Below are 22,292 nucleotides of genomic sequence, written 5' to 3' on the forward strand. Positions count from 1 at the left end.
TGTAGAGGTGAAATTATGTTAACTAAAGCATGTGTAGAGGTGAAATTATGTTAACTAAAGCATGTGTAGAGGTGAAATTATGTTAACTAAAGCATGTGTAGAGGTGAAATTATGTTAACTAAAGCATGTGTAGAGGTGAAATTATGTTAACTAAAGCATGTGTAGAGGTGAAATTATGTTAACTAAAGCATGTGTAGAGGTGAAATTATGCTCTAAATTCTAAAAACGGAGAGGATAATATATAAATAAAATATGTCCTGTATACTCCATTCCTTCTCCAAGTGAGGTCACACTTTTCTTTCTCGCCCTAAAATCATGTTACCATGTGGAGGATAGATGCCACTGGCATTACAAAAACAACTAGGCAGGTCTCCAGAATACAGTTTCTTAATTCCCTATATTTCTGCATTGAGCATGGAGATACAATAACAATTCCAAAGTGAGGAGAGAGGAGAAGATTGATTAATTTTAGGAGATGCCAGTTTTAATTGACTGGAGACAGAGACAGGGACAGAGAGAGAGAGAGGGAGAGAGGGAGAGAGCAAGAGAGAGAGAGAGAGAGAGAGAGAGAGAGAGCAAGAGAGAGAGAGAGAGCAAGAGAGAGAAGAGAGAGAGAGAGAGAGAGAAAGAGAGAGAGAGAGAGAGAGAGAGAGAGAGAGAGAGAGAGAGAGACATGGCCATAGAAAATGGCAAATGGGGCGATTATGGTTAACCTTCATCTCCTGTTTCTAATTTAGTACCCTAGTAGTTTACGAGAACTGGTTTGATATACTATTTAAAATATCCCAATTACTGTCACATACACTCAAAGTAAGTATTCAGATATATTTTATTTGGAAAGACAAGTAGCTTAATATTTTAATGGATTTGAAAATACACTTGGAAGTATTTGAAATACAAAAATACACAAGACTCAAATACACTCCCATGCATTTAAACCAGGTATTTAAAAATATTATCTGAAATAAGTATTTGAAAATGCTGTCAAAAACAATTTGGCAGACCTTTTTTTTTTTTTTTACAATAACCACTGAAATATGTAAATAAATGTACTTGTTTTGGGCTGTGCGTTTGAAAATACTCAAATACACAGAAAAAGTATTTGTAATACCAGATACTGAAATACACATGCATTTGAACCCATGTCTGTAGTTTACATACTTATGTTAACGTTGGGCTCAACATCTCTGTTCCTCCTCTGCTGTGCCTTATCAGGTCACAGGGAGAACATTTCCTGAGGCCTATTAGGGAGGACCATAGAGATGACATCATGACATGTCTACCCACACACTCCAACCACCCCTTGACGGTTTTGCACAGCACTGCCTATTGGCATGCCAACTGACAAACTACATGTTAGCCTAGTGGTTAGAGCGTTGGACTAGTAACCGGAAGGTTGCAAGTTCAAACCCCCGAGCTGACAAGGTTCAAATCTGTCGTTCTGCCCCTGAACAGGCAGTTAACCCACTGTTCCTAGGCCGTCATTGAAAATAAGAATTTGTTCTTAACTGACTTGCCTGGTTAAATAAAGGTCAAATAAAATAAAATAAAATGTTCACTTGTAAAGGGGATAATATAGATAAGATGACTCACTGCATCAATGCATAGACTGGCTGGACAGACAAATGCAGCCAGTTTCAGTGGGTCCTTCACAATAACTATCTCAACATGCAGGCAAAAGTACAATTGACACTGAATGGACCTAGTCCCTTGAGCTGCCCTTTCATATGCCTTAAGGTCATTGTATCCTCCATCTCCTGCTGATGGGGAGACTATAAATGACACAAAACAAATTATTAAAGTATAATGTGGGGGGGGTAGAGAGAGAGGGAGAGTGGGTGGAGCTTTGTGAGGAGAGAGCGCTGATCTGGGGGTAGATAGATTAGAGGGGGTGATCTGATGAATAGAGCCCACCAGTGCTCCAGCTCTGCCCCTCATTCCCGAACCAGCCACCTGATACTCTTTCAGACCCACAACAATATCACCACCAGAGGCCAGGGCTCAGTGCTATCTAACCTCATTATCAGAGAATACATTGATACACAACCCCCACTCTGAGAGGAATGGCTACAATATAGCCAGGCCACTATGATACCCATGTCGGTCTGTTCTTATTCATGTGGATTCATGTCTTTCACCTAACTCAAATGTTATCGCAGGCTCTCATTTACTGTTAAAGTTCTTCGTAGGCCTGGGGGTCCAGCAATAAATTAATGAAGGAATGACGGCAGTTGTGCCATGCAAACACTTTTTCTCTTGTGATAAATATTAAAGAAAGTGTTGATGTTTATCTAGTAACATTCACTCATATGTGCCCCCTCAAGACGAGAGCAGGCTTGCAGCTAGAGCGGATTAGTGACAGCCCAGACCAGTATAGCTCACTCATTCCACACACTTTAATTCTTCCACTTTTCACACAGACTGAAAGGGACTAGAAAACCCAGTATAAAACATGAAACAACCAAACAACAGAAAGATCACAGGATGGCCAGAAACTCAGCCCCTGCAGCAACACCGAGGGGGGAAATGGGCCCTTCCCTCCCTCCTCTTCCACCAGAGCCACCTAACTGCCTTGTCACCCAGGTGAGATGTACCAGATAGTTGCCAGAGGAGGCTACGGCGGCTCCAGCTATGGAAGCTGGCATCCTGACTGTGAGATAATCGACACAGCTAGACCCTCAAGTGGCACCACCCAATAACCATATAAATAGGAGACAATGGCCCTAATTGCAATCAGTGCCCTCCGCCTCTTTTTTATGTCCTGTTTTTGCTGTTATTGAATTGGGAAGGCGAGAGAATCCAGGGTTTCACAATAGAGAGAGTCCCATCTCCATTCCATGCATTTCAATAAAGCTGTGGTGTTCTGGAGGGGTAGGAAGACTGGGGCATGATACATAGTGGTGGTGTGCTCTGGTGGTGTGATGCAAAGCCCATTCTTTACAAGTGACATGGTGCAAAACACTCCCACGGTCTAAAACCTTTTGATGTCCATGTAGTATGGATTCCCTAATGTCATATTTGCATACAGATCACATTGAGATGTTGTTATTGTTGTTGTGGTTGGCCTGGTGATTGTGATAGACGTCTATGGTGTTTGACTACCGTATTACACATGACATATCGAGTATCCTATTGCACTTAGACTTCAAAAGATTGTCAAAGAAATGTTGATTTGATCATCCAAGATTTCATCAAATCAACACTTCTAAGTAACTAAATTAGATTTGAACCCTCGCTGATGGTATTTTACAGCACTGGGTGGAATGTCTGACATTGAACAGCAATTTGGGAAAGAACGTGGCAGTCAAAGCACTATTTGTATATCATACATCCCAAAGAGTTGGTAATGGATGCACAGAGCAAGCTACTTCAGTGTGCGGGCATTTCCTTATGCTTGCGGACTGTGAAGAAAACCTTTTAAAGTACATGTGTGATTCAGTCCCAGTACCATATTGCCACACATTCAGCAAGCTTCCATACACCAGCTCTGAACAGTGCGATGAGAGACACAACGGCATGATTATAGACTCCTTCTACACCTTTTTTTAGGTAAACTATGTCAATAATGCTAGATTGAGGTGTGACTATTATGGAGGCCTACAGTTAGTCTTACGGAAGTGCAAAATATTGTCACTTGCAAAGCAATATAAATCTCGTTCCAATCAAGGCAAACGTGATATATTTTACGTTAAACATAGACGTGTTGTTTCTAACACAAACCTGATTGCTGATAGTTAACAGTCATTTAAAATAAACACATCACACTCCATCATTGAATCCAGACTAGGTCCTGGGGTGAAATATGTATTTGTTTATAGTTATTGAATCTTTATTTCAGCAAGGGGTTCCATTCAGACCAAAGCCTCTTTTCCAAGGGAGCCTTGCATGAACACAATTTATTAACCAATTCAATTAAATGACAACATTAAAAAATACAACGTAATAAGAACTTACAATACTACAAACAATTTAAGAAGCAAACACATTTAATATATAATTGCAGTATCTTCATCTATTAAGATTTATAACATATGGTAACTTCACACTGGTCACGAATGCCTCTGTTTTGTTGCTGTGAAATATCTTATAGCTTTAGTTTTGCCAATCATTGCCCTATTTCATCTTCTACATCCATGAAGGGGAAACGTGAGAAGTGTGTCACCTGCCCTGAATGGCTAGAATGGGGTTATCCCCTGGCATTCTACAGATGAGAGCCACCACCAGGAAAGCTGTAGCACCTGCACAGCGCTCCTCTTTCTTTTGAAGTGCTTGTTTGTATTGTTAAAGGTGGAGGATAATAGCAGGGAGAATGTTAATGAGCTCGCTCTGTGAGGTGGGTGTGCTACTGTAAAGGCAGTCTGGGGGGCGGGGCCGGGGGCAAAGGTTGAGGAGAGGTCAGCTAGACCAAGTTGGGGGGAGGGGGGGGGGCAGATAGGTGGGAGCTGACATGATCACTCAGTCACCTTTTCACCTCTCAAGCTGTTTAACATGTATGACATCCATGGATTTCTTCTCAGTTGATCTTATCAATGTGGGACACCTTGAACAAGGACCATGCACTGCGTTTCATGGCAGAGAAGTTACAATTTCTTGCATCTGTAGTAACTGAACAGATAACCCCAGACAATCGGTAATGAAAAAACATTTTGTAAAACATAACTATGAGAGACATTTTCTGTCCACTAAACAAAAGCAACCATATTAATCGACAATACCACCGCAACACTTTATCAAATCAAATCAAAAGTTATTTGTCACGTATGTTATTGCGTGTGTAGCAAAATGCTTGTGCTTGTAGTTCCAACAGTTCAGCAATATCTAACCAGTAATATCTAACAGTGTGTGTGTGTGTGTGTGTGTGTGTGTGTGTGTGTGTGTGTGTGTGTGTGTGTGTGTGTGTGTGTGTGTGTGTGTGTGTGTGTGTGTGTGTGTGTGTGTGTGTGTGTGTCCGATAGGGTGTATCAATGACAAGGTGACTAGCAGCGGTAGAGAGGTTATCATTAGCAGGGACTGGCGCTGGCCGCTGCTAGTTCCAGTAATTACCTCACAAAGGGCGCTGCCTGCCTTCCCACTGCTTTTCCCACACTGCACTGCAGGCTCAGAATTCCAAGCGGCCCCAGACCTGCAATCTCCTTGGTTTTAAGCAGCAAATTACTGACAAGACCATTCTTCACAGCACTGTAATTGCATTTGAGTGCTATTTTTATTGGGGCGACCCCCCCGAACCCTCTCTGCACTGCCGTCCTCCACCTTTCAAACTAAAGCTAGTTCCCACTAAGGAGGGGCGAGGGGTTAACATAGATTGCATTATTTCTGTTATTGGGAAGAAAAAAAAATGGAGGGAGGTGCGTATAATCCAAAAGATTTGAGCTTTTCTATTTCTCTCGTCTCTTCACAATATATTCCACCGTTGCCAGTTCGGACATCATGGCATCACTGCTAAATTAACTATTCATCCGTTGCATATTTTCTGTCTAGAAAATAATACAAATGGTCAACAAACAAAACGTGTATGGGTCAGTCTGCTATTGACAGACTTCCTGTCTTGTTTCAAGCGATATAGCAGCAGTTGAGCATCTTGGCTTGTCTACAAGTGTAATCACTGCTTATTGTCTTTCCCATCCCTCCACATTATTCCCTCAGTGTTGTACTACATGGAAATAATTAGTCTCCATGTCAATACAAGCTCCGAGCACAGAAAACACCCCATTATCACACGGAAACAGATCCAGTTGCATTCTTGGCTCTGTCAAGCTGTACCTCTTTTTTTCTTGTCAATATAGTTACTTTTCTTTTCGTGGAAGAGGGGACAAATTCTCGATGTTCTATTGCTGGACAATCAAAAAACAGCTGCTCGTTTGAAATGAGAAAAGGAGAAGATGGAAATGGTTGAAGGATTAGAGGATCAAGACAGGATAACATAATAAGATATTCTTGGTGTGATCCAGTTGAGTTTGAAAGATGGAGGGACTTAACAAGGATTTTAGACTTTAGTCTGCCATTATATCCATCCAATGCAGTTCCATCTAAATTGTCTGCAGTTTGGTGGACCGGACAGTGCAACAAGGAAGCTTCAACCCCCCCAACTCAAACTCCTATACACAAACACCATGTCGTACATTAAATCATATGTTCATCAGTTGTTCCTTTTCACTCTGAAATAAATTGAAAAAACACACAAATACAATTACGAATATGTTTGCATTCAACTTCAGTTCCTTTTCTATTTGTTATCCTTCTTTTGAGAAGCAATTATAAAGGTTACTGAAAATCCAACAGGGATGTAAGGCCGTGTTACACTGCCCTATTTTCTAAAGATATATATCACTGTATGTATAACCCTGTTTCCCATTTTACCCGTGTTCCAAAAGGTGGAATAAAACGTGATACATCAGCTCTCCCGGTTGTGTGTGCTGAGGTGCCCCAGGGTAGGACTTGGTAATTGACTCTGGGAGCAGCCCAATTCGTCTGTGCCATAATCTGTCCATCCCCCTTCCCTCCATCCTCCCTCCGTCTGTCAGTCAGAGCAGCTTGACACCTCTGACCCTGCTGTGTCTAATGGGTTGTCAGAGGGCTACAATAAAGTAAAATGACAAGCCCTCTAATGCATTACTACAGGGGGAGCTGTGGCTCCAGCCAGCAATGAGAGGCTGCCCACTGTGGTATATTTTAGCCTGGAGGTAGGCAGGTGTGCATCTGGAACAACACACACACACAAGCGGGAAAATGCATCTGAAAAAATTATAACAAACAAAACATTATTGTTCTGTTGATTCCACAAAGTACACTGGCTGGGTGACAAAGTACACTGGCTGGATGACATCATGGGAAGAACCACTGTTTCAACTTCTGTCAGATAATTATGGGTGTTAATTCTGCATTACCACAATTATTTGGATAATTTCAGAAATGTCACTAATTCCATGACGGTATTCTGCCCAATTACCAAGATGACATAGCAGGTGTACTAAGGTTACTTTGTATAGAGGAATAATAATCACATAACACAATTTGGAATAACCTATAGCCTATGGCTTTATTATATCACTGATGGACATGCATACACTCAAGAGTTGTCAGTAGCAACACAGACCTGTACCCCAGTCAGTCCAGCCCCAGACCACCTTGGAGAGATATGTTATGAGACTGTTGGCTTTGTCAGAGTCTAGGTCTCTCTCGCTCCAGACCCACAGGGCCACTAACATTCTCCTTGTCAGTCAGATGCTTCCAGTGTTCAAGAAATTGAATGAGGGTGGGTTCCAAATCATTTGGCATCGACGCTGTCACAATGGCAAGGCTCGGCGATGCCAAATTAAAAGTAGTAGGTATAGGTACCTAGGATGCCACAGGTTTTCAATTGGTGCTGGGTCTCTCTGCTCTCCTCAGTCTGTGCTCTGACACGCTACTACATTCCAACCAATTATCTAGCCCAAGGTGGAACAGGTTAACATCTTACCTTTGATGCCTCCTCTACAGAGTCTTTGATTTAATCATGGCAAACTAAAGGTACAGGGTGGGGCATCCTTTATTCTTTCTTTAGTCATCATTCAGGTACAGTTCATGGCAGACGAACAGGGAGAAACTTCAAACGGACACCACTGAGGAAAAACAAATTATTTTTTTCCCCTCTCTTTGATTAACCTCAACTACTGTTGATAGTATCGTCAGGTTTCTGAATAATTGGTCACGTCATTACCTGATGTTCTCAACTCACAAAAACAGTACATTTTTGCACACTGCAATGGAGGTCAGACAGAGACGGAAAGCCTAATCCACATGAATAATGAAAGTTCATCAAAACAGTCCTTGATAACCTCCACTCCAATCCAGTCAACTAAATAGACATTCTTTGGTAACATCCACCACTCGCCAACACACACTCATCTTCCATTATGACCCACAATGCCCATGCATGGTTGACAATACGTGGCCCCCCTTTTCCCTGAGGAAGTGCATCTTTGAAGCGTTTGTCTCAATCATCCGTCACACATATCCCTAATAGATATTCCTCATGGCTCCAATGACCCACACAGTCACCACTTATCATACCACTCAGCACCAATGTGGAATTAATGTTGGCCAAATTAGCTCCCACAAGTTAATGCTACTGGTTAGTAGATACATTCTACAACAGATTTTGTTTGTATCTGCTATAGGAAAGCGCCTGCTCATATTTTTGCAGAAGCTAGGGCAAATGGAGAATGGATTTCTGTCTTCGGGATTGGATTGGGTTTGTTTCAGAATGATTTAGTATAGGGGCTATTGTTTTATTGTGCCTTGTGGTCTGCTTAGCTCTTTATTGTAATTGGAATAATCTTATGCAAAACACCTAAAGTCCTAATTATTTTCGCTGACGATATTTAATTTATAGTGATTGGTCTACTTCATTTAGTCTTCTTCTTGGCACAATCCGCCATCAAAATCTCATTGAAGATGAATCCTCAACGGGGTACCACACATTTCCTTACGCGCCCAAGGCATACAAAATGTTATGTAAATCCCCTTAACGACCTTTTCAGGCCGCTGACAATCGCAACACAAAGGTGATTGGCAGCCGACACCATGGTGCACAGTTATCCTTTGCCCAGCACCACCTCGCTCTATAGCGCCCCCTACTGTGAGAGGCGTGGGGTAGGGTGCCCAGTGGCGGTCGTTGCCAATGGGGTAAAGCCAGCATGGATCCTCTCACGGCAACCATGTGGGTCGTGGTAATAATGTTCGATTTTTTTCCAGCCCCACACACCCCATTCCCTTTGGGGATTAGGCCAGGGCCAATATTTCCAGCACATCAGGCGCAGAGGAAGGCATCCATGCCTGTCTGTCTGTGTTCCAGCATGACCTGGCCTTCTTTCGCCCTATTGTACTGCTCACAGGGCAGTCCATTAGTGGTCCCATTGGACCAATCTGCTCCATAATGTGTTTCTATTGTCATCATTATTCAGATTATTATTATTTGCCCCAACCCTAACCCCCACCCTGGAACCCCTGTGTAGTCCTCACGGGGGGGGGGGGTGTATACAGTACATGGGCTCCATCCATACATAGTCTCTCTAAAACTCTGAAGGGCTACTAATCTGCTACAAGGATGACAAAATACCCCACTGTGACACACACACACACACACACACACACGCACACACACACACACACACTAGAGCCTGACCGATATGTTTTTTTGGGGTCCCATAGCAATTCTTTGGGGGGACAAAACGTACCGATTGCCATCCAAAACAGCAATTCTCCAAGAAATGTTTCAATTGTTGATTTATTACATTGTGAAGTGAATGACATATCATGGGAATTGCCACAAATGTTGAGATCAGCATGAGATTCCCTTTTTTCATCCAATTGATTGAATATCGGTTATTGGTTACCGATACCGATATAGCGTTAATCAGACGATAATATTAGTGAACCGATAAATCAGTAGGGCTCTAACACACACACATACACACACACACACACACACACACACACACACACACACACACACACACACACACACACACACACACACACACACACACACACACACACACACACACACACACACACACATGCACACACATGCACATACACGCACACACAGCAAAACACACACACACAGTAACCGACAAACAGCAACACACACACACAGCGAAACACACACATACACACACAGCAACAACACACACCCAAGAGTCCACTGTTCCCAAGTCCCTTACTGAGCGTGTTTTATCCTCTCCAGGCATCATCTCAGAGGGGAGCACGTCTGCCCCCTACTGAGACCAATACCAACTTCCTACAGTGAGAAAAGCCTGTTCTGATTAGCCCGCTGGCCTCCTTCCTCCATTCAGACAGTGCCGACGAGCCCTGCAGACTCCCTGCCTGGTTACCCATGAGTTTGCTTTGATTTGGGCATGAATGATTCAGCTACATGAATAACACATCCAGGGTTGATGACCTAAGCTGAAGATGCTACTTCGACATTTCCCATGGTCATATGTAGCCTATAGCTGGTGTTTAACACAGATACTCCTGTAGGCCTTACTGTCCTTGCTGGGGCCCAGTCTCCTTTCAACAAAAGATATGGAGAAACTATTGACGAGCATAAGGAAACTGTGTGTGTGTGTGTGTGTGTGTGTGTGTGTGTGTGTGTGTGTGTGTGTGTGTGTGTGTGTGTGTGTGTGTGTGTGTGTGTGTGTGTGTGTGTGTGTGTGTGTGTGTGTGTGTGTGTGTGTGTGTGTGTGTGTGCGTGCGTGTGTGTGAGTGAGTGCGAGCTTGCGTGTGCATGTGCTTCTGTTTGTGTTTTTTCAGAAGGGCGGGTGGAAGATATAGACCCTGTATTATCTCAGTTGTAACAGTCTGTCCACACATGTGAACAGTCACTCTTTAGACAGTTATTAAGAGAAGAGGAAGAACACCAACATATGGATAATACCACTCTATGGGAGGATGTCCGCAGAATCTCGCCTACTAAAACCAGGTCAGGGTTTGTTGCAAATGAGCATGATTTTTATACGGTATATATTTCAGGTATGATATGAAGAACATTTCATCCAGAAACAGTGAATATTAATATTAATAGCTTTTACTGTAAAAAAGGTAATATTTTAGCTCTATTTGTGGTATAAATGTTGTATTTCTATTCATGATGCAGTGAGTAAAATGTATAAACATTGACACACGTTTTGATTGAGCAATTGTTTGGGAAATAATATTAGGTTAAGAAATAAATTTAGATAAATAAATTGTGCAATGTATTGAGAAATAAATTGAGAATGAGACACATGCAGAATGCGGCACCTAAAAAAGACTATGCCTGTATTGTAACATACCGAATCCCCTATTCACATACTTTAGCCTTACAAAAGTATTTCAAGCATCATATGGCGCTTGTTATTTCAAAACCTGCAGGGAAAAAGTGATTGCTCTGCTCTCACATCCATCCTTGTGGAATCTTGGCTTATTGACAGGATAAAATAAAATACTACCAAAATAAAATATTTATATTTGACAGGATGCCACACAGGTGTTTCCCCCTAACCTAACCTGTCAAACATCATCACCTGCACCTGTGCTCTGTGCTCTGTCTTTCTCAGTGTGTCTGTAGACTAACTGACTGGGGATATACAGTGTCTTCACAAAGTATTCACACCCCTTGACTTTTTCCCAATGTTGTTACAGCCTGAATTTTACAAAAAATATTTTGTCACTGGCCTAAGTGGAACTTTGTTTTTCAAAATGAAAAGCTGAAATGTCTTGAGTCAATAAGTATTTAACTCCTTTGTTATGGCAAGCCAAAAATAAGTTCAGGAGTAAACATTTGCTTAACAAGTCACATAATAATTTGCATGGACTCACTCTGTATGCAATAATAGTTTTTAAGATGATTTTTGAATGACTACATCATCTCTGTACCCCACACATACAGATAATTGTAAGGTCGCTCAGTCGAGCAGAGAAATTCAAACAAAGATTCAACCACAAAGACCAGGGAGATTTTCCAATCCCTAGCAAAGAAGGGCACCTATTGGTACAATAAAAAAAAGCAGACATTGAATATCCCTTTAAGCATGGTGAAGTTATTAATTACACTTTGGATAGTGTATCAATACACCCAGTCACTACAAAGATATAGGCGTCCTTCCTAACTCAGTTGCCGGAGAAGAAGGAAACAGTTCAGGGATTTCACCATGAGGCCAATGGTGTCTTTCAAACAGTTACAGAGTTAAATGGCTGGGACAGGAGAAAACTGAGGATGGATCAACAACATTGTATTTACTCGAAAATACTAACCTAAATGACAGAGTGAAAAGAAGGAAGCCTGTACAGAATAAAAATATTCCAAAACGTGCATCCTGTTTGCAACAAGGCACTAAAGTAATACTACAAACAATGTGGCAAAGCAATTCACTTTTTGTCCTGAATACAAAGTGTGGGGCAAATCCAATACAACACAGTACTGAGTACAACTCGTCATATTTTCAAGCATAGTGGTGGCTGCATCATGTTATGGGTATTGTAATCATCAAGGACGAGGGAGTTTTTCCAGGATAAGAAAGAAAAGGAATGGAGCTAAGTGCAGGCAAAATCCTAGAGGAAAACCTGGTTCAGTCTGCTTTCCACCAGACACTGGAAGATGAATTCATCTTTCAGCAAGACAATAACCTTAAAACACAAGAAAAACTATACTGGAGTTGCTTACCAAGATCACAAGATCACAGTGAATGTTTGAGTGGCCGAGTTACAGTTTTGACTTAAATCTACTTGAAAATCTATGGCAAGAGCTGAAAATGGTTGTCTAGAAATGATCAACAACAATTTGACAGAGCTTGAAGAACTTGAATGATGGGCAAATGTTGCACAATCCAGGTGTGGAAAGATCTTAGAGACTTACCCATAAAAACTCACAGCTGTAATCGCTGCCAAAGGTGTTTCTACAAAGTACTGACTCAGGGGTGTGAATACTTATGTAAATTAGATATTTATGTATTTCATTTTCAAAACATTTGCAAAACATTTCTAAAAATATGTTTTCACTTTGTCATTATGGGGCATTGTGTGTAGATGGGTGAGAATTTATTTTAATTGATTTTGAATTCAGGCTGTAACACAACAAAATGTGAAATAAGTCAAGGGGTATGAATACATTCTGAAGGCACTATGTGGGTGCGGGGTGACCGACGGACTTTCATTGGTTCCAGTTGTAAGCAAGCAAGTCCTCTCCAAGTCAAACAGTGCTTTGTTGCTGGATGTGCTTAATTTGGTCTTGTTAAACTGCATTTACTAATGTGTCCCTCGGGCATGGGTTGGGAAGTAGGAAATCACCCAAACTCTACAGGCTAGGAGGATAGGAGTCACAGAGCATGCATTGTTGTTGAGGCCTCTGTTCGTTCCCTTGCCTTCCATCTGTCTAATCACGTTCCTGCGTGCAAGTTCTGTGGAAGACCACACAGTAGCAGGCTGAGGCTAATGCACTGACTGCTTTTAAGGTACTGAGGGTGTTACAATCACACCATATTGATGCGTGGGTTGGGAGGGAGCGTCGACACACAATGCTTCATTGTGAAGTTGAAGGATTGTAACAGTATTCCTTATTCAGCCTGGTTTTGGTTCAATGGAACCCCAATAAACGATCCATAGTTTTGAGGAAAATCATTGGCAAAACTGTGTGACATTCCACAAAGCAACCTTGCCTACCCCCTATTGTGTATGAACTTGAATTGGTGGGATTTTTCACAAACAGCATTGATGTATTTGTAAAGAGGAATCTTGCTTTTCATGTCTTTAAATATAGTCCTTCTTTTCTGGTCTTACAGCATGTTTGGATATAACGACCCAACTAATTGTAACTAATTAAAGATGAATATTTAACTTTAATGATCATAGCTATGACAAAAACTAAAAGTAATGACAACATTGGAATCACCGATACATGTAGTGCACAGACCCAGTTGGGTGGAGCTGTTTTAAGCAGTGAGGAAAAGAGGAAATAATTGACTTGAATCATACTTTTCTGAAACTGATAAGTGTCCCACAATAATAATGAAAAGAGCTGATAGCCCAGTAATCTTACCTAGTTTTTTAACAAACAAAAAGTGGTTTCACAGTGGTTTCCATTTTTTCAACTAAGTAGTCAACTGTAAGTAAGTACCCTCCCTATTAGTGGGGAAATCCCAGTCACTTTTTGCTGTCAACCTCTTATGTATGCAGTCTCTGTTTGACACATAGAGGGCGTTAGGTCACTATTGAGAAAGGGATTCCCCAGTGTTAGGTTTATACCAGTATGATACCTACTGCTTATAGCTAATAATGTTTTTTGCTTGTTGTGATATTTTAATGTTTCCAGAGCCATTGCCAAATGTGTTAATGTCATCTGTCAAAAACAGATAGGCTTTAATTACAAAAACGTGTGACTATTACAATTGAAATCATCATGTTTGTTTTTTCTAAATGCTTTAGGCCGAAAACCTGATCTTAAAAAATGTGAATTGTAACTACTGCAGTTTACAATGTATCCTGTTGAAATCATGCAGCCAAATCCAGTATATAAGGCATAAACCATGGTACTCTTATCTTAGTCTCAACAGAGATGTACAAGGAAAGAAAATGAAAGGCCAAATGATAAAAATATTAGATTGATCTGGCACAGGACTGCAACATTAAAACAGTGAAACCCCAACCATCCAAAATAAAAAATAACCATCTTGCAGAGAAAACACGGCACTCCTTTACAAGTGAATACAACACTGTCTGCCTGTGAAACAAACCTATGCTGAAAGCTTTTCTTCCTCAGGCATTTGGCAGGCCAAAACCACAAATGAAGGTTCCAGTAGTGAGACGGCATTATGCAGGCTTCGCTGTGTGGTCCTCCACCAACCACAGACCCACTCTACCCCCTGCTGCTCTGTCCCTGAGTCCCAGGCACTGCCCTCTCCACTGGAGAAGGGGCAGACATGGTTGACCCTGGTTAAAATTCAACTTGTTGCACATAAATATTTGATTAGTAGGCTTCTGTGAATCAGAGGAAGAATTTGGAATATTTTTGGGGATGAAATGTATTGGAATTCCAGTCAGATAAATATAGGCCTATGTGACATGCACAACAAATTGCAATCACAATAGTGTGAATTAATTATATTTAGTAGGCCTAGAGAACATCCCCATTCTATCCATTGGAAACATTTAGCCTGAATTGTGTTTAATTGATTTATTATGTTTATTTGTTAAAGGATAATGTACAAAGGCTAAGTCTCATAAATTAGAAGTGATGCATTGCCCCAGATTTAGCTAACAGCTAATTGACTTATTTGCAGTCTCTGGGCAGGTGAACATATAAACTTTAAAACATTATATACCAACAGACAACACACACATACTGTATATCAGAATATAAAAGAACATTCACAATTTGCTCTCTTTTGAAATGGAACCAACTCACACTTGAACATTTGGTTATGAATAGAATAGTCAAGTAATGGAACATAAAGTCATGCATCTATTCTTGCAACCAACCCGGTGGCAGCGGCATTATGTTCTCATTGCTTTTTTTGTTGCTTGCTCACATTAGCATCTATTGTCAATGTATGGACACCTGTCTCACAGTCACACAGAGGACATTGTTTCGTGATAAGCTATTCAGTGGACAAGGTCTTGCCATGCCAGAGAAAGGGGTGATTCTGGGCTGGGTTGGCTGGCTGGCTAGCCTCTGCACTCCACCCCCATAATGGCAACAGCTGAGCTACCCTGGTTTCACCCTGAGACCGTGAGAAGACAGATATGATGAAAAGACAAGTGTCTCATAGACACCCCTCAAATGCCCCCGATTGGCACTGCAGATTTGCCCACATGAATAGGCCTATGTGCCATTGTACATTGTACAGTGGCGGCAAAATCAAGGGGCAAGGGCGGTTCATTACTTTACTCAATCTAACACCTGGGAGACAAGACAGGACGTGTATAGAAAGAAACAAGGATGTTTTGTAGTGACAGCAGCACCACCACCCCTTGACTTATATTATTATTTCTACACTAGAGTAGAACTAGGACAACCAATGTCCATAAGTCTGATGATGAAAACATTGGATTGGATTCATGTTCATGGGTTTGTTATGACTGTAATGTTTTTCAAACAGTGTCACAGGTCCTGGTTAGAGATACAGAATCTTGTTCATACCTTATCAAACATTTCAGTGTTGTAACTCAATCTGCCCTGTTGCTAAGCTGTCAAGGAATAAAGGAGGGTTTGAAATGGCCTATAATGGAAATGTTGGTCCTTAGTGAGTTTGAATAAAACAAGGCAGTTTACCACATGCACTCTTGATTTTTTCCACAAACTGATGGTCTTCCATTGTGCTAGGTGTGGAGAAAGAGGAGCTGGGTCTTTTTAGCTTCGGTCTGGATCTTGTGGGCCCTGCATCTGGTCTTTAGTGAAGTCCTTTGAAGACCTGTAGTCTCCTGAAGTCTATGGCAGAAATAATGAATTATGTCATAGTGAATTATCTCCCACCTGGACAAGAAGGGAAATAATTATGTGAGAATACTATTCATAGACTACAGCTCAACACCATAGTTCCCTGCAAACTCATCACCAAGGTAGGGACCCAGGGACTGAACCCCTCCCTCTGCAACTGGATCCTAGAGGTCCTTGGTGTCCACATCACTAAGGACTTAACATGGTCCACACACATCTGCACAGTCATGAAGAGGACACGGCAGTGCTTCTTCCCCCTCAGGAAAATATTTGGCACGGGCCCTCGGATCCTCAAAAAGTTCAACAGCTGCACCATTGAGAGCATCTTGACTGGCTGCATCACCGCATGGTATGGTAAATGCATCACCCTTGACCACAAAGCGATACAGAGGGTGGTGTGGACTGACCAGTACATCAATGGGGCTGATCTCCCTGCCATCCAGGACCTCTATATCAGGCGGTGTCAGAGGAAGGCTCAGTATACTCACAATATACACACTCACACACACTACATTGACACTCCTACATAAAACCCACACACATTCACATACACTACATACGCACATACGCACACACAGAACACACACGCATACCGACACATACACACTCACACACTTTTGCACTCATCATTTGCTCCTGCTACTCTGTTCTTTATTTTATATATTATATATTCTGATGCCTAGTCACTTTACCCTGCCTTCATGTACATATCTACCTCAAATACCTTGTACATCTGCACATTGATCTGGCACTGGTACTCCCTATATATAGCTCAATTTTTGTTTATTTTATTTTATTTCTTGTGTTGGTATTTTATTTGTAATACTTTTTTAGAACTGCATCATTGGGAAAGGTTCGTAAGCAAGCATTTCATGGTAAATTCGACACCAGTTGTATTCGGTGCTTGTGACTAATACAATTTGATTAAAAATAAAATAAAAACACTGTTTGCCAGTAGAGCACTCTTCAGTAGCTTTCACTATGCTGTACAGGAAGAGAGTAGATCAAGTTCACTGAATTCTGTTTTCAAAGTGGTGCCCACCTTGAACTTTGTCCCAAAAATCTAAATATTTATAGAACGGCACATCAAATGGTAAAACATTTTTCTGATTGGAGATCATATTCAATACAATATATCACAACCCTTAAAATGTTGTCTTTCCCTATAAGTTTACCTTTCAAGCCATGCTTTTGGCATTCCTCAAACTAAAATTATATAAGAAAAAGCAGTGTGTAAGTTTTTTATTAATTATTCTCACGCACCTGCAATAAGCAAACTCATGTCAGCAGCACAAAAATGTGAAAATGAGTGTCATTCACCTCCAGTCCATAGGGCGCGACATACCAAACGCTCTGTTTCACGGAAGTCGTTCTGGAAGCTCTGACGTGGCCAAATAATAACCCGACATCTTGAGGAAGGAAACGCCTTAAAGAGGAAAGAATTGAAAACAACTGTAAGCAGAAAACTGTCATTTTTACGCTTGATGTTGTTTGAATATGATAATCGTCACATACATTGTATTTAGCTGCTTAGCTGTATTTCCTGGGGTCTAGCTAGTTAAAAAGGTCTCTAAAAAACTTGCCAGATGGCTGGTTAGGCTAGCTTGGCGCCGCTTGCTAAAGCTAGCAAAACAGTCAGTTATCTATTAGAGAGCTAACTTATAGTGGTCTTTCGATATAGCTAACGTAATAGCCATTTGTCTTTCACTGCAAGACAGTTTTCAACGCGATGGTTGCTATCTACATTTATTCAACTGATTAGTTTATGAAATTATTTGTGTAACGTTAGCTAGCAGCTATCTAAGCATTGACGCGCAATATATGGTTAGTTTCACGAGCTTCTTGTTTTTAGTTATATTGCTAGCTAATCAACTAACATAGTTGGCAGAAAGTTGATATACTAAGTATATTAAACAACTCAGTTTATAAGATGGGTAAACTTTCTGTATTTGGCAGCGCACAACTACACACTGACGGTTACAAAACTGGATTCCTCTTGTTCTCTTCTAGTATTCCTACTGCCAAAGTTGAATCCGTCTTTCACTATGGGGAATTTATTTGCAAGCCTCTTTAAAGCATTTGGCAAGAAAGAGATGAGGATCCTCATGGTGGGTCTCGATGCTGCTGGTAAAACAACAATCCTGTACAAACTCAAACTTGGAGAAATTGTAACTACCATTCCAACTATAGGTAAGTAGTAGCACTGGTGGTGGCATGTAGGCCCAAGTGTTGTCAGCCCAGTTTGTATGAATATCATATTTTGTGTAACGTTGAGACTATTTAAAAATATAGAATTAGAAACAACACAATTTCCCCCTGGACATGTTTACTTGCATCAAATAGATTGTGCGGGTTATTAATGTCTTCTTTCTTCAATTTAGGTTTTAATGTTGAGACAGTCGAGTACAAGAACATAAGTTTTACAGTGTGGGATGTCGGTGGTCAAGACAAAATTAGACCGTTGTGGCGTCACTATTTCCAGAACACACAGGGTAAGATGTGCTGACAGCAAGTAATTTTACTTCTGTCAAAGGAGGACCAAGATGTTGACTCAAAATGTTTTTATTTTGGTGTGTTTCAGGTCTCATCTTCGTTGTGGACAGCAATGACAGAGAGCGAGTGAACGAAGCCCGTGAAGAACTGATGAGAATGTTGGCAGAGGATGAACTACGAGAGGCAGTCTTATTAGTATTTGCAAACAAACAGGTACTCCTACATTTTTCACCTGTCCATTGTGTGAAAGCAAAAAGCCTCTGACTTGCTTTTGTTGTATTAATAAAATAGAAAGGAATATACACCTGTTATATACTTTGGATGTCCTTCCCTGGCTTGGCTTTTGTCTCATTGTGGGAGAACTTCTCTTTTCAGGACCTCCCAAATGCTATGAATGCGGCCGAACTCACAGACAAGTTGGGACTGCACTCCCTCCGCCATAGAAACTGGTACATCCAGGCCACCTGTGCCACCAGCGGAGACGGTCTCTATGAAGGACTGGATTGGTTGTCTAATCAGTTAAAAAACCAGAAATAGGCCTAATCGTCATAATCCACTGTCCTCCTCAACTCACATATACCCTTTTCACTCTATCGTGCTGACTCAAACCGTACGGTGGCTCAGATGATTTTCTTTCACGTTGTCCTTTCCTGCATGGTTCTAGCAACTGTGTGGTAGAAGAGTTACCAGGCTGGCGCAGTACAGCCATGCTGGCGCAATACAGTTCTGCTCGGCTCATTTTGGCTCGGCTCAGTAGTGTGAAAAGTGTAACACTGTATCTTCTCTATATTTGCTTTGTACTCTTCTGATGTTGAAAATTAAGTTACTTTTGTCAAAAGTACCTACTGGAAAGCTGCCCTCATTTCTCATCTCTCGTTACAACAATACACCATATGGGCCAGGGAGGATAATAACCCAATCATGGAAAGCTGTCTGGGTTTCTTATTTAATGTAAATAGTCTTGTTTTGGATGGTGAGGGGTTTAAGAGGCAGCTTATTGCAGACTTTTACAAATCTACCTTAGTTATTTCCTCCTCTTGACCCTTGGGCAGACATGCATGTCTAGTAAATAGAAAAAGGAGGCAAAAAATAATTGAACGGGACCCTATGTTTATTGACTTTTTTTACATAAGTCTGCTGGTAATTTTGACTGAAAGGAGTGTTTCTCCTGAATTAAGCATACATACATACAGATGTACTACTTGCAACAATTATGGTTTAACACCTCTGACGGCAACAATATCCTGCTCCCCTAAAATACCATTTAGCAAAACACTGAAGAGCGTATTATTGAGATGGAGCCTAAAACAGAGGTTAGTGGGCTTCAAAGTCAAACTCTTGTCGACACTTACCAGCTTTTGTTGTGTGTCAGGTCATGTTGGCTTTCATTGAGAAGTGGCTGCCATGCAGAGTAACTATGTTCCTCCATGAATCTCATCATTCGCCTGCTTTGTGATGGATAGAGGTACTGTCTGGTCAGCATTATGATGTATGAAAGTGGCTCAGGTTAATAATCATGTGTACTGCCTTTGTCGCATTGAGCCTGAATTTAATAGCAAATAAAGTGCATGATGTGGTCTGTATGTTGGACAAATGCATGTTTAAGATACACAGATTCTGTGCAAATCAACAGATTTTCACAATGCCTAGAGAAGCAGAATTCCTGCCTATCCATTTGCTGTAATCCATGTTCTGTGCAGAATCTAATATCTCGAACACATTGATTGTCAGCGGGACTAGCTAATTGATTGTTAAACACATTTTTGTATACATAAGCATTGTCATTACTCTTGTCAGCTGCAGGTGCTCAAGGGTTGGGATACCTTGATGTCCTCAACATCACCATCACAATGACTTAGCGCCACAACAACCTTGTAACTCAGGGGTCTTCAACCTTATCTTTCCCAGGGACCCCCTCCCAGGGCAAACCACTGAACCAGGGACTCCCATTATGTTAGCCAAAAGATTTTTTTTCCTCATGTCTTTATCAGGTGAATGTCAAGGCGAAGTAATCAAAACATTTTGAGATGAATAGATTTGGTAAATGTTTTTTCATTAGTTTGACCTCCCCACATTTATACTTGGAAGTGTAAACTCTAACATAGCCTATTCGCTAGAAAGGTAACTGCAAACACTTTTGCTAAGCGCAACTGTTTAGCTTGCTATCCATGGGTTGGCAAAAATGTATGTCCAAGTCAAGAACACTTACCAGCAGCCAGTAGCACTTACCACACTGGTAGCCTATTTTTCAAAGCCAATGTCAGATACTCCAGTGAGTGTAATTTGTTCAATATTAGGAGTGGAGAAATAAAGTTGACATGAGAAATAAGATATTTTCCTCTTTTCTACTGTAGGTATGTCATTAAAAATGTGTTTAGTCTGTTGCTAGCGATATTCATAACATTGAACCCCCATCACAGACACCCAGTTGTTTACCCCTGCACTCAAGGTATATGCTGTATGATGCTCTGATATGACAAAAGCAGTTGTATTCTAAATTCTGATGTCCTCCATCATGACCTGAAGACCTTGTTTTCATCTCTTTTTATTGGGAATGATTAAAGTATATTAATAGTAATGGAACAAGGCATGCATCAATGTCAGTGGCAATATGAAATGTATGAACTCCATATTTTTTACTTAGTGGGCACTAGTATTTTTTTGTCCTTCGTAGCTCATGTTGTCCATGGCTAAGTTCTGGGGGGATACTTTTGTCCTCATGTCAAAGAAACATGCTGTTCCATTACAAACCTTTTGTGCTTCTTATCAAAAGGTTCTGGGTGTTATTCCACCAGAATGCTATGGACATTTCTTAGTCTTTCTTTTAAAGCAAGGCATTGGATTAAAACTGATTGCCTGAACCTTTTGTTGAAACGTTAATCTCTTTAGCAGAACTTCTGTCTAAACTTTTTTTTTTAATGTAAAGTTATTTCAGCTTTAATTTTTTGGAGAAAAGCACTGTAATTAAAGTGATTAGAGACTGTTTACATGTTCTGTTATTTTTCATGTAATTCTCTAAGTTATTGGATTTGATCATGCTGACATTGCACCGTTAACCTCTCTCCTACTTGGACTCACAGGGCTGAAGGCACAGTGAACATTAATGATCAACAGCAAGAAAGGCAACATATACTGAATCTGCCAACTGGCACAAAATATTGTACATTTTACCATTTACATATTTATTATAACTTCCAGGTTAGAAACCCACACTGCCCCATGAGTAGGAGTTAATTAAGCCTCTTTCCCCTTTATGAATTCAAAATGACACCTAATCCTAATCTAAAACTGGATTTAGCCTGTGCTTTGGTCAGACAGCCTCCTCTTGTCCCAAATCTGCAATCACAGCCAACTACTCTCCACCCATGACTTGGACTAAGAGAGTGGGTTGGTCCAAGGTGATGGCAGCCAACTAACCACCCAAAGCGGGTGTTGAATAACTTACAAATGGCTACAGCTGGGCCTGTCTGTTACGTTTGGTCTGCGCCAGGGATGGGCGGTGGCAATAATTGGGGAGCAATTTAGGATGTTCTTTCAGGTTGATTAGACTGCTGGTTAATGCAGCCAAGCCTATAAAACATGGCAGAAGTATGGTGGTCGTGGAAGGAGGGGGCAGGAGTCTCGAGTCCCTTACAGTGTAACTTTGTCCATCAGCTTGGTTTGTGTGTGGCAGTCCTAATGGTACTCTGCCATATAAAAGACCACTTTTTCTCCTTTGCACTCTCCTTTGTGAATGTCTTGCTCTTTTTAGTTCACCATCAGGTGCCAGTAGAATGCCCCCTTTCAGACCTGATTTAAGGCAAATACAAACACTACACTCCATTATGACCACTGGAGTGCATTG

General features: G+C 41.0%; 1 protein-coding gene across 2 annotated transcripts; it reads left to right on the top strand.

Annotated features, from left to right (window-relative positions):
- Nucleotides 1-17,264: 17,264 nt before the first annotated feature.
- arf1 (ADP-ribosylation factor 1) lies at nt 17,265-21,433 on the top strand. Of its 2 annotated transcripts, none has more exons than XM_035799685.2 (5): nt 17,265-17,409; nt 17,966-18,145; nt 18,337-18,447; nt 18,537-18,661; nt 18,824-21,433. In XM_035799685.2, the coding sequence occupies exons 2-5, from the start codon at nt 18,001-18,003 to the stop codon at nt 18,983-18,985; spliced, it is 543 nt and encodes a 180-aa protein (XP_035655578.1). In that variant the 5' UTR covers nt 17,265-17,409; nt 17,966-18,000; the 3' UTR covers nt 18,986-21,433. The 2 variants fall into 2 exon arrangements, with proteins under 2 accessions (XP_035655578.1, XP_035655579.1); XM_035799686.2 differs by lacking the exon at nt 17,265-17,409 and adding an exon at nt 17,491-17,779.
- The last annotated feature ends 859 nt before the right edge of the window (nt 21,434-22,292 follow it).

This window comes from Oncorhynchus keta, chromosome 23, assembly GCF_023373465.1.
Source record: "Oncorhynchus keta strain PuntledgeMale-10-30-2019 chromosome 23, Oket_V2, whole genome shotgun sequence".
Lineage (NCBI taxonomy): Eukaryota > Metazoa > Chordata > Actinopteri > Salmoniformes > Salmonidae > Oncorhynchus > Oncorhynchus keta.

Bases quoted from the DNA above. Each gene is read 5' to 3' on its own strand.
- arf1 (XM_035799685.2), top strand. From the start codon at position 18,001: ATGGGGAATTTATTTGCAAGCCTCTTTAAAGCATTTGGCAAGAAAGAG. The intron at 18,448-18,536 runs GTAAGATGTGCT...GGTGTGTTTCAG, and splicing joins CTATTTCCAGAACACACAGG to GTCTCATCTTCGTTGTGGAC. The intron at 18,662-18,823 runs GTACTCCTACAT...TTCTCTTTTCAG, and splicing joins TAGTATTTGCAAACAAACAG to GACCTCCCAAATGCTATGAA.